At 34.9% G+C, this 12,847-nt stretch overlaps 1 protein-coding gene across 6 annotated transcripts in view; it reads right to left on the reverse strand.

The window, feature by feature from the left end:
* Positions 1-12,847, reverse strand: part of LOC127871600 (kinesin-like protein unc-104) — a 170,470-nt gene that overhangs the window by 104,508 nt on the left and 53,115 nt on the right. For all 6 annotated transcript variants that reach the window (XM_052414693.1, XM_052414694.1, XM_052414692.1 and 3 more), the window contains exons 3-9: positions 11,307-11,412; positions 10,126-10,217; positions 3,793-3,972; positions 3,117-3,179; positions 1,972-2,150; positions 1,284-1,395; positions 522-665 (exon numbers count right to left, since the gene is read on the reverse strand). In XM_052414693.1, coding sequence (XP_052270653.1) covers positions 522-665; positions 1,284-1,395; positions 1,972-2,150; positions 3,117-3,179; positions 3,793-3,972; positions 10,126-10,217; positions 11,307-11,406 — 870 coding nt within the window. In that variant the 5' untranslated portion in view covers positions 11,407-11,412. The remainder of the gene's footprint in view (positions 1-521; positions 666-1,283; positions 1,396-1,971; positions 2,151-3,116; positions 3,180-3,792; positions 3,973-10,125; positions 10,218-11,306; positions 11,413-12,847) is intronic.

Raw genomic sequence — 12,847 nt, forward strand, 5'->3', positions numbered from 1 at the left:
AAGAACAGAAATGTTTCTTGATAAAGAAGCTTGTTAACACTGAACAGTTGGTCCAACTACTTAAATAACAAACTTATATGGCCTTTCCCACCACTTGAAACAACCAATTTTCATGAATTAGAACCGCTGTCAATCAAAACAAAAGTTCTTGAAAACATAAATGAAATCAGTTTCAATGATGTAAAATTACATGTATTTAAATAAAACCTAATTGGTGTGAAAGAAATACATGCAATAATGTTTCTTTTTCATTAGTGTTCAGTCCCGATGGAATAGATACTTTACTGACCATTTGGTATAAACATAGTGTACCTTCTCAATTTACTCCAGACTGTTGCTTTAAGAATGAAAGAGTTGCACATAGGAAAATGGGGCTTAATGTCTGTGCATAAAGTGTCATCCCACATGAGCCTGTGCTGTTTGCACAGGCTCATCAGGGACAGCACTTTTTTATTATATGGTAATTTTTGTTCAAACTACTTTTTCAAAGAGTTTTTGAACAGATGATTGACCATACTTACCACTTCAGCAAGTGCTGAAATGACTTTTCCCAAAGTTGTCAAGGACTTGTTGATGTTGGCCCCTTCCTTAAGTCGCTTCCCTTGGGCCCCTGTTGAGTCGGCCCTTTCTGACCCTGCAAGGTCAACCAGGCTGATCTTGCTCACCTGGAAGGTCAATTTAGTTTTGATCAAAGGTTGAGTGAAAATACTGTAGAGACTCTTGTTAGATATTTTCTGGAGATTCTCACCCTTTTTTAATGTCATATAATCTATTTACTTACAAAAAAGAGATTTGGAATAATCTAAATTAGGTTAAATTCAGAAAAATGGTGAATGGAAATATAGTACATAGCAGCTCAAAGTCATTTTGCTTCTGTCACACTCTCAGAAAGATCAGTTTTGCATCAATATAGTAATCCGTCTGTGTTGAAATATTTTATTGTCCTATCACAAGGATTATGGAAAACTTGTCACTGCGATATCACACTCACTAATATGATATACAAAAATTGCCTAATCATCCCACTGCAATCGGATTGCAGTGATAAGTGCAAGAGGCGCAAATGAATTTGGGCAGTTCTGTATTCACCATTTTGCCGTGGCAGATATGTCATGGTGTCTGCCTAGCGATCGAGAGGTTACAGGTGGGAGTGTGCTTTATATCCCCCACATAGACACCAAGTACCTGTTCTACCAGAGAAATTGACTCCAGAGCATTTCAATAAGCCTACCGCTTTCTATGTATTCGAGGTACAATAAAAATGTTTAAACTAAATTATTCACCTTTTCGCCAGTCATGTTGGTCTGCTCGTCTTTACGACGCTGTGAAAACACTATGGTGAACACTGCGTGGGAACGGGAACTTGTAGCATTCATATTGGTGGAGGCCACAGTTCTGTAAGCATAAACCATACACAGAATGATACATAATGAATGAATAAGAATATCCACAGATCTGTAAGTATTAACCCTTTGCATGCTGGGAAATTTGTTGTCTGCTAAAATGTCGTCTGCAGAATTTTCAAAATTAGCATTTTCTTCCATTTTTTTCAATGAATACTATCAGAATAGCAAACAGTTTGGATCCAGATGAGACGCCACGTTCTGTGGTGTCTCATCTGGATCCAAACTGTTTGCAAAGGTCTTCAAAATTAGGTTCCCACACTGAAAGGGTTAAGCATTCAAAGCATGATATGAGAAGCTTTCTGGGAAATCAGGGTTTAATGCCGAAGCCTAAAGTCTTGTCCCAGATTAGCCTGCGCTGTCAGCACAAGCTAATCAGGGACGACACTTTCAGAATTTAAGGCATATTATGTTTAGGTTTGGTAAAAGGTGTCTCCTAGCAAACATCCATTTCAGTCGGAAATTGTCCCTCCTGTGAATTGCACAGGCTAATCTGGCATGAAACGTTGTGCTAAAGTCAGAGGAAATTCCATAATCAATACATGGCGATACACAAGCATTCACGTACCTGGCCTTGTTTCCCTCATCAATTAGGTTATTTATATCTTCAAACGACTGCACGGCAAGCTTTGACAGGTCCTCTACGTACGGACCCAGCAGCGGGTGTTCTCTTACTCGGAGGTTGTCCTTGTTACTGGGGTTCAAAAGGTCCTTCACCTTCTCGCAGTAGATCTCAAAGTAGCTCACCTGAAATAAGCGTGCTAATCCTTTACCACCGAGATAAACTTTTTGACGTGTTTGTAGTTGGTAAAAAAAATCAAATACAATTTATGACCTTTCTTACTAGATTCAAGTTTTAAAGGCATCATTTCAAACTCTAAGATACTGATGAGCAGCAAACAACATAAAACCTGAACTGACTACAAGTTACTCGCAGGCTGTTCTGGTTTTATGCTAGTTGCATATAGAAATTAATTTCTACTTTGATTCAGAGCAGGGCAGAGTTTAGTGTAGTAAGGGACTTGGAGTGGGGTCAACATGAAATAGTTATCAAATCTGTAATGGCAGAATATAATTGGTCTGTGCTCTGTGAAAAGGGGGTTTAATGCATATGCGTAGTGTTGTCCCAGATTAGCCTGTGCAGTTTGCACAGGCTAATCTGGGACAACATTTCCCGCCTCAACTGAATTTTTGCTTAGAAGAGACTATCTTTATACGAAAAAACTATAAAAGCGGAAAGTGTCATCCCTTGCAGTTCGCACAGGCTAATCTGGGACGACACTTTAGGCACATGCATTAAACTCCTTTTTCACAGAGCATGGCCCTATTATATTTAAAACTTTGTCTGGTTAAGCTTGTTCCGAAGTGCAAATAGTTCTGTCAGTAACTGACAACTTCCGTCACTGGAACAGAGGCAGGGGAAGAATGCCTATGGAATTATTTTCATGACAAATCAAAACACAAGTTATTTTGTAGGGTCACAAATCAAACTGTCCAACCACAGATTTGTAGTCCAGTTTTTTTTAACCCAATTGAGCTTGTTTCTGAAATGTCCTTGTATATGGACTGCACCCACAATTCACGACTTTTGCTCTGTCAATCATCCTAAGTCATACATTCTTTAGTTTATAAATACAAATTGTTTGAGGGGTTTTATTTTGACTTACTTACATCTGAAGCGTTTCAGGACTACAAAGTAAACTGTTACATTACCTCCACTGAGTATTCTATGTCTTTGCCTCTTTTGTGTATTCTATCAAACAGGTCTTCACATAACTGCAAAACAAAACAGTACAACACTATAATTCAGCTGTGAATATGTAAGAGTGTTTTTCAAAATTGACATGGTTTGGCATAAATTTGTGTTTGAAATGTGACTACACCAAACAACACTTCTAAATATGCAATTGAAATCATTGTCATATGTGCAAAATATATAAAGTGTATACAAAGTATATTCTTGTATACGATTCATTTAGCAAATTGTTAATATTTCCAGAAAAATTTGGGTAAATCACATCATTTAATTTACGTCATAAACAATGCAGTTCATGGCATTACAACACTAGTTATGCAGTGCACCTGCTTTCAGTGGTAAAAAAATAAATAAAGTGAGCCCGTTGTTCCGCTTGACTACCCTGGCAAAATAAAATTGTGTTTTATCCTTGGACTTGATAGATTCTGTGTGCAACAAATTTTTGTCAAATTTTACTAAGACAGAATCCAAATCATTATATATGAAATGGATGTGTACAAGTTTTGTTCAGAGTTTAGATAACTAGAAAGTGGTATCTTCCAATTATAAATATCAGTATAAAAAATACTTTAAACTTGAATGGTGATTCACGTTAATATCATATTGTTTCTTGCACATTTAGTGGTTTCTAACCTGTGGAATGATGCCCTCCTGCCCAGGCTCATTGCGACCCATCATGGTGTAACTTTTCCCGGAGCCCGTCTGCCCGTATGCAAATATGCACACATTATAGCCCTCAAAGGCGTGTTCTAACATCTCCAGCCCAATGTCATTGTAAACCATCTTCTGTGTGGAGAATTGTGGGTCTTCTTCCTATAAATAGAATTGAAAACAAATGAAAACTTGGGTCTTCTTGCTTTAAATAGAATAGAAAATATTGCCTTTTTCTCAGTTTTCAAATGCCTGAAAAGTATGTTTATGTATAAGCATTTTATAAATATCAAGGCAAATGTTGGTGCCGCACGACGCACAATGGACGACGGACTTTTTGCATTTTTCTATTTGCACATTTTGTACAATTGAAAGCCTTACCTTATCTCGTTCGAATCCCTTACTTAAAACATGTATTATGCAATTATATACCACAAATATTCCGAACACCTTTTGTTAAATAATTGACAGAGAGAAAAAAATATTGTCTGCAAATACCATAATACTGCAAGTACCTTTTGTTTAAGGTTTGGCAAAGAAAAAAAAAATGTGTACAAATACCATAATACGTTCTGCAAGGGTTGATACACTTTGCCCAAATCGGACAAACCAAAATTGCCATAATAAAAACTTATTAAGCAACAGTGAACTACAACTGTTCATACAATGCTGGAATGCAGAAAAATAGAAAAATGCTTTAAAATTCTTAAATTAAAAAAAAAATTGGCATTTTAAAGTACAAAATAGACCTTTGAATAATTTAGTGCCTTTTATTGATTGTATTAATGGTGAATCTGATATAATTCAATAGAGCTGTTATAACCTATGTTTCATTATCAATTTTTGCATATGATTTTAATTTCTGTAAGTGTTTTAGATTAGATTGTGGTAATTCTCTAGATGAAAAATACAAACTTGTATATTGTAATAGTCTCCAGACAAAAATAATTTTAAAAAATTCTTTAATCATGGAGACTTTTAACAAGTGTCATATTTAACAACATGCCTATTATGCAGTCATATAAAAGCTTGGATCCAAATCTGTGATAAAACTCTAATAAAGAAACTACAAGCAGATACACGGCTTTCATGACAATTGCTCAATTTCATGCCAGAAAACATATTTTATTACATTGTTTGTAATGTGGTCGATATTGGCCAGTGCTTTCATGCCAAGATGGCGGCTGGTATTGTGTTATTCACCACTGAGTGAGTCAGATATTTCATCAATAGCAATAGCTCCAGACCGGATCAATATGGCATCACTGAACAAACCTGTCAGCCATCAAAGACGATTTTCACTCGGGCATTCCTTTACATTGTCATTTGAATGCCGATTTTTACTTGGGCATTCCTTTACATTGTCATTTAAATGCCGGTCCAAAATGGTGGAATAATCTACCTGAGTATCTTAAGTGTTGTCAATTTGAAGCCAGTTTTAGGTCAAGTCTGAACACACATCTATATGGACTATTTTACAAACAATGAGTGTACTTGTCAGATTAATATGAAGTCTGCATTTTTATTAACTATAATAGTAAATTCATTGCAAAGCGAAATATAATATGTAAAGAATTTTTGCGCTATATAAATGCTTTGTATTTGTATTTGTAATGCAAAAAACAAGGACAATATTTTGCCTTCAATTATGAGCCAGTTCATTTCTATTGGATTGATTGTTACATGTAATAATCAGATTATTTATTTATGGCAAATTAGAAGCATTATGATTATTCAGTTGGCAGTAGTTTTTAAGTTTTTAACTTTGATTTCACTGTATCAATTGCCAATTGCATTTATTACGCTAAACAACATTTCTCTTAAGCAGTAAAGTGATTGTCATCAATTGAATGTTGGCAGAGTAAATAAGTGTGATAAGTAAATGAGTCCTATATTTTTTGCTTTAGTGGATTTTAATTTTAACCATGGAAACGAAAAACAAAGCTGAAACTTTTTTTTTTTTTTTAATTCCTCGGCTGGTTTTGGGCTACACTGGCAAAATTAGACATAAGACCCATTTTCCCATGCTGCTGCTGGTATTATCAAGCATAAAATAATGTGTGTCCAATAACCTGACTGCCCCTTGGTTTTTATAACAACCATTAACTGTCAGAAATCCTGGTGGACATCATTTGCATGCAAAAATTAGTGTTTTTCATAAAGTTATCTTTGCTGGATCACTATATACTGGATGAGTGAAGTATTACATTATATGAAGAAGAATGCTGCAATATAATGGCCCAAAACGCATGCAGTTGGACGTGGTAAAGGGCAAAAGTGTGGCACAAAACTATCGCCATGCAACTGAAATAACGTCAGGCTTACGAATTGAAACAATGTTAAAAAGAAACGGAACAACCATATACAACCAACTTCTAAAAAAGTATTTAAGTATATGACAAAATAGGCAGTTTAAATTTCAGAATAAAGTCAGTTTGAGTATAGGCAGTATAGGCATTTACAATTGCAGAATAAAGTTTGTTGAGGTTTTTTGATGTTGGATCATTGATATCATCAGCAATATATCCTTTCTACATGTACTAGCAGTAATTGTGATATATCCAAATTATTTCATCAAGCTGCCAGATTTTTTGACACATGTATTTGCTTGGCGCAGCTATTACCTCAGAAGATATAAAATAAGATGTATGATATCAATTATTCACGACCTACTACGCTTCTCCGCTGACTAATAAACTGATTATCCTGTGCCAATATTGGACAATAGTCTAGTATCGACTGGGAACAGAGAGAAACAAACAACACTTTTATGACCTCCATCACATATCAGCAATACATTTGTCGCAAGTCCACATTAGAGTGCAGATGATTTATTGATGCTTATTATTATTATCATTATTATACATTTGTAATTTTACTGATAATGGTTTTGCTGCTGCTACTGGTGATGATGATGGTGATGATTATTATATATTGATGATGATGAAAATGATAATGTTATTTGATGATGATTATGATAATCATGATTATGATGATAATGACGACGACAATGACGACGATGATGAAGATGATGAATAAAGCAACAGCCATCTCACCGAAATCATTAAATTATAAATTTCCAACAAAGCACTTTCCAGAAACTGTGTCTACAAAATACAAGTATGAACTTCGGGTTATTATGAAATCCAATAGAAATATGGATTTTGTCTGCAAAAATAATTGCCTGGAAACTTTATATTATAAAAATAGCACATCTCTTGAAAGCGCATGAAATATCATACAAAAGCAAATAATGTTTGAGACCTCTTAACATGTCAAGCCTTATACAAACTGACAAGTATAAACCTTTAGCCATTTGTAAATCAATCAAACAATAGATTGTGTCTGCACAAGTAATTACCTGGTAGTAAAAAATTATATAAAAATATCAGTTTAAATTTGAGACTTATTTGAGAATAATCTTTAAACTGATCTATTTAGAATTTGACTCTTTGAATATAACTTCTTCCTAAAAAGGCGCTTTCATAGAGGAAATTTCAAGTAAAACAACACATTTCATATTATATAATACTTTCATCAAATTTAATTTTAAATCAAACAAGAACATGTAGAATCCAAATGCAATTACAGTTGCAGGAAAATGTATTTCAATATAAGTTATAGGTTATATAGAATCTCAAAGAAGTGTTAAGCTATGCACCTTTATGTTTTTTATTGCTTTATTTTTACCCCAAATCAGTACAAAAAATATATCATTCAAAATTTTGAGCAAATATACATCATTAAAAGATTTTCTAGTACCATTTTCTGAATTATTGATCTCTGTCAACAAATGCTTTCAGATAAACCCATTAGGGTCAGACAATTACATTTGCTGGATATTAAATATTGAAACAATTCTGATCTGCAAACTTAATAACTGAAATATGATAGCAAATCAATTAGATACATCGTAGCTTGGTTAGCATGTAACAAGTGGAATTAGAGGAATAGTTCCAGACTGGACAAGTTGTTTATAGCTTTATCCATTCAAGTTAATTGTAACCTTGGATCAATACTTTTCTCATTTCTTCTTTGCTGTTGTTTTGTGTTCTATGGTGATCAGGTTTGTGTTTATGTCCAATGACACAAGTTGGTTATCACACTCACAAATAGTTATAAATTATTTGTACATGTAATTATTCTTAAAAGAAAGTAACAATATTAACCCTGTCAGTGCTGGAACCGAATTTTGAAGGCCTTTGCAAACAGTTTGGATCCAGATGAGACGCCACAGAATGTGGCGTCTCATCAGGATCCAAACTGTTTGCTATTCTGATAGTATTCTTTGAAAAAAAATCGAAGAAAATGCTAATTTTAGAAATTCAGCAGAAGACATTTGAAGACATTTGAGCAGACGACAAATTTCCCAGCATGCAAAGGGTCAATACCTATATGAGCTTCACTCTGGGAAAATGGGGCTTAATGCATCTAACTAAAGTGTCATCCCAGACTAGCTTGCTCAGTCTGCACAGGCTAATCAGGGACGACATTATTAAGTCTCCGCCTCAACTAGATATTTGCTATGAGAAGACTTTCTTTAACCCTTTACCACTTAGATACGTATTCTGACGCATTTGAAGTCCCTCAGAAACTTGAATTTAATTAAAGACCTTTCTTACTAGATCCAAATTTTAAAGGCTTCATTTCCAAACCTTAGATACTGATGAAGCAGCAAACAGCATACTAACTGAACAGACTGCGAGTTACTCAAAGGCTTTTCTTGTTTTATGCTGCTTGCACATAGCCACTTTTACTTTGCTTCTGAGTGGGAAAGGGTTAAAATAAAAATACAAACGGAAAGTGGCGTCCCTGATTCGCATGTGCATGGGACAACAGTTACTGCGCATGCATTAAGACCCATTTTTCCAGACACTGGCTCATATTTAATTAAATCAGGACCATGCTGTTTTCAATGGTTTTACTTACTTACTTTACTTAATAAATCATCTTTTTTTTTTAAATCATTTAATTATTTAAAACTGACAGACAAAACAGGTAACAACAAGGCTATTGTCAAGCAATATGGTCCCCTACCGGTGAAACACCACCATTGTCAGAATTTTTTATTTGTTGCCATAGCAACCAGAATTTTCGACGTAGGAACAAAATGAAATGACGTGCATAATCTCCATATTGCCATCTATCCATGTTTCAAGTTTCATTAAAAAATATAAAGAACTTTTAAAGTTATCCCAGGATCCAGAAAAGTGTAACGGACCGACAGACTGACTGACACACAGAGCGCAAACCATAAGTCCCCTCCGGTTTCACCGGACAATAAACACAACCTTGAACTCCCATACCCCGTTTTGGTTCTTCAATTAACTCAGGATGAAGGAGGTAAACTACTGTACTTCTTGAAGGAATTATAATTAGATACAACTGTTTGACCTCAGCCATTCAGATGTACTCGGATCAAGACCCATACAAGAATAGCAAGTTCATTAAATTGTCAATCATTTTCCGATTAATCCCTAGAATCGCCTTTGAATGCTGTTTCATCCCATTTGATGTTTTTCTCCTGGTCTGTAAAAATCAATGGCTGTTTATGGTGTTTTGCAACCAATAACGATAGCAGCCATGTTGGCAAAAATATCTGAAACACTTTAGAATGTTGTCGTTTTTTCAACACGTTTCTAGTTTAACCTTCTCATCCTACCCGCTCAAAAAGGTTCTGATTCATAAGGTCATTATCCTTACCCTATTTTTTCAATTCTTACTTAAATGCGAACAGTGCAAAATGTGTTATATGCAACATGCTTAAACCAAAAGGAAATGCTCTCTCTCTTCCTCAATGACCTGAATGTTTGCTAGGCATGCACTGTAGTCCAAAAAGTATGAAGTAAACAAAAATTCAGGTCGGTCCACAAGGCAAAATTTTAGCTGCTAAATTTGTAGATTTAGGGCTCTTCATAATGATAAAAAATAATTGCATGGGAAATTGGGTAGTCCCATTAGAAATGTAAAAATACTTTTAAGGGGTGTAAATTGAGCTGATAATTATCTGCTAAATTTGTGCATGGCGTTTTGATGTGACTTCAATAGCTATAATATATATCAGCTGGGTTTTATCAATGTCTGTTATGTGACGTCCCAGATTAGCCTGTGCAGTCGTGTTGTGGGAAGTCTCTTCTAAGCACAAATCCAGATTAGGCGGAGAGTGTCGTCCCTGATTAGCCCATGCGAACCGCACAGGCTAATCTGGGACGACACTTTATGCACATGCATCAAGCCCCGTTCGCCCAGAGCGAGACTCATATACTTACAGTAGTATGTGACCTATACTTACAGTGGTATGTGACCTATACTTACGGTGGTATGTGACCAGTATGAGTAGTCAAAGGAGAAGTTCTTGTATTGCTCTTTGGAATCCTTTGGTCCACATGGCTTTGGATTTTCAATAACTGAAAGAACAAGCATTTCTTTGTTCATATGGCAAATAATGAGCTTCGTAACTAATGAAGAAAGTTTTTTTAATCACAAATGTCTTTCATAATTCTAACTATTTCCCAAAAAATTGAAAAACATATTTGATCATCTTTGTAAATGTTGTTAATTCACAAATAATGACCAATGTCCCAGTTTGGCTTCCATGCCCTCTAAAATGCAGATGAAAACAATGTCCCTTTTTGTGTTACATAGAATACATAGATACATATAGGAATTTTTTAAGAATGAGTCAAATTATTATGAGCAGTGCTCAGTAAAAAGGGTGTTTAACCCTTAAAGCGCTGGAGCTGAATTTTAAAGGCCTTTGCAAACAGTTTGGATCCAGATGAGATGCCACAAAACGTGGCGTCTCATCAGGATCCAAACTGTTTGCTATTCTGATAGTATTCTTTGAAAAAAATCGAAGAAAATGCTAATTTTAGAAATTCTGCAGACGACATTTTAGCAGACGACAAATTTACCAGCATGCAAGGGTTAATGCATGGACTTAAAGTATCTTCCTAGGTTATCCTGTGACGTCCGCACAGGGTTTTAATGGATGACTAAACTAGCTTTATGCTAAGAAGTGAGCAGAAAGTGTCGTCCCTAATATGCTGCATAAAAAACCCTTTTCATAGAGAAAGGCTCTAATGTATGTTTTTTATGTGCATAAATGTATGACAAAAAGTCGCATATTGGAAACAAAATGCCCACAACCAATGGGGAATGGAAAAAGAGACCGCTGTTGTTTAAGATCTTTAATGGGAATTACCCATTATACAAACTTGTCTGACCTATCCCTCCCTACGAGAAATGCATAGCTCCTGGTAGCATTTATACTAAAGAAATTCTTCAGAAAAAATGTCTCTCAATAAAACTAGTCTACAAGACCCCACACACACCAAAAAAGGCGTTATTACTTCAGGTCTCACTGTACAGTATAATGGCTGCGTAAAACATATGCCTTAAACTTGTACAAATGTATCGCCCACAGAAGGTGTGCAATTGGGAATTATTTTACAGCATAAGGTCTATTTATAAGTGTAATGACCACTGATACGTACTGGTTTCATTGCCGTTCATAGATATGATGCACCTGGAGTTGGCGTTTATCTCCCGTGTGTTGAACGGCCGCACACGCACTGCCACCTTCACCGACGACATTGTGACCTTGATAATGGAATAGGAGAACAAAAATAGCATTACTTGTTGTTCATTCAATTTTATTAATTTTGAATAAAATCTTAATTTTAAAAAGACACTGTCACCAACAGCATCTTAACCTTAACAAAGGAAAAAAGGATTTACTACTTGAAATTGTTAGGACCCTCCTTGCAATGTACGAATGTTCAAATATTTATTTTCATACTGTTAAGTGTTTAAATTATATAAATTAACTATTACATTTAATTTAAAGTGGTTAATCAGAAATAAATTGATTACAGCTTGATAAATTATGCCTGAAAAAAAAAACTAAAACAGAACGTCCTTTTTCAATCCTTAGCGCTACTGTAAACGTATAGAAATTCGTCGGTATGAAATTTCGTGGTTTAAGAAAAAACAACTTATTCGTTGACACGTAATTTCGTGGATTTCAAATTTTTGGTGAAGACTAACAATCATAATAATTAAACTTTTATTAAAACAACCAGAGTAATAACGAAGCATAATCTGCTTATCTGTGTTCACAGCAAGACTTGAGGTTGATATGCACTGAAGCATGACATTGTTGCCAATAATTGTCGATAAGAGCGATAAAGCGGTGCACTCGTGGTCCCCGTTCGCTCATTGCCATCAATGTTGTTTTGACAATATTTGCAATTCTCTGCGCAATCGGTCCCCCAGTAGTAACAATTGAGTAATAAGGTCCCCAAAATACACGTGTGAAAACCATTATGTCTCTTTTAAGTTTAATTGGCACTAATTGACATATGTGATAAATCTGCAAACTGTTAATTTGACGACGTCACGTAAAAGAGAACAATCGTTGATATTCAGTTAAAATACTTTGCTTGATTTAAAGGGATCTTTTCACGTTTTGGTAAATTGACAAAATTGAAAAAAGTTGTTTCAGATTCGCAAATTTTCGTTTTAGTTATGATATTTGTGAGGAAACAGTAATACTGAACATTTACCATGGTCTAATATATCCATTATATGCATCTTTTGACGATTTAAAAACCTGAAAATTATAAAGCGTTGCAACGCGAAACGATTGAATAATTTGGAGAGTTCTGTTGTTGTCGTTTAATTTCGTGAAACTACGAAGATTGCTTATAAAGGTATAAAATATGTCACGTATAATTACTTGGCAGGATAGCCGAGCGGTCTAATTGGTTTTTACTCCAGGACTCTGGGAGTCACTGGTTCGAGCCCTGCTGCCGGCTGCTTTTTTTTCCTTTTTTTAAATTTTATTTTATATTTTTAACTGGAGCTATTTAGATCCAATGTTTACATTTATCAATATAAATCATTTAATGACAAACTTCAAAACATGCCAAAATCTGTGAAAAGGCCCCTTTAAAAAGTATTATTACTCAAACACTTATCAAGAAAACAACATATTGTATTAACTAGCATATCTCAATCAAAAATCGGAAATGAC

The sequence above is a fragment of the Dreissena polymorpha genome, chromosome 3 (genome assembly GCF_020536995.1).
Source record: "Dreissena polymorpha isolate Duluth1 chromosome 3, UMN_Dpol_1.0, whole genome shotgun sequence".
Lineage (NCBI taxonomy): Eukaryota > Metazoa > Mollusca > Bivalvia > Myida > Dreissenidae > Dreissena > Dreissena polymorpha.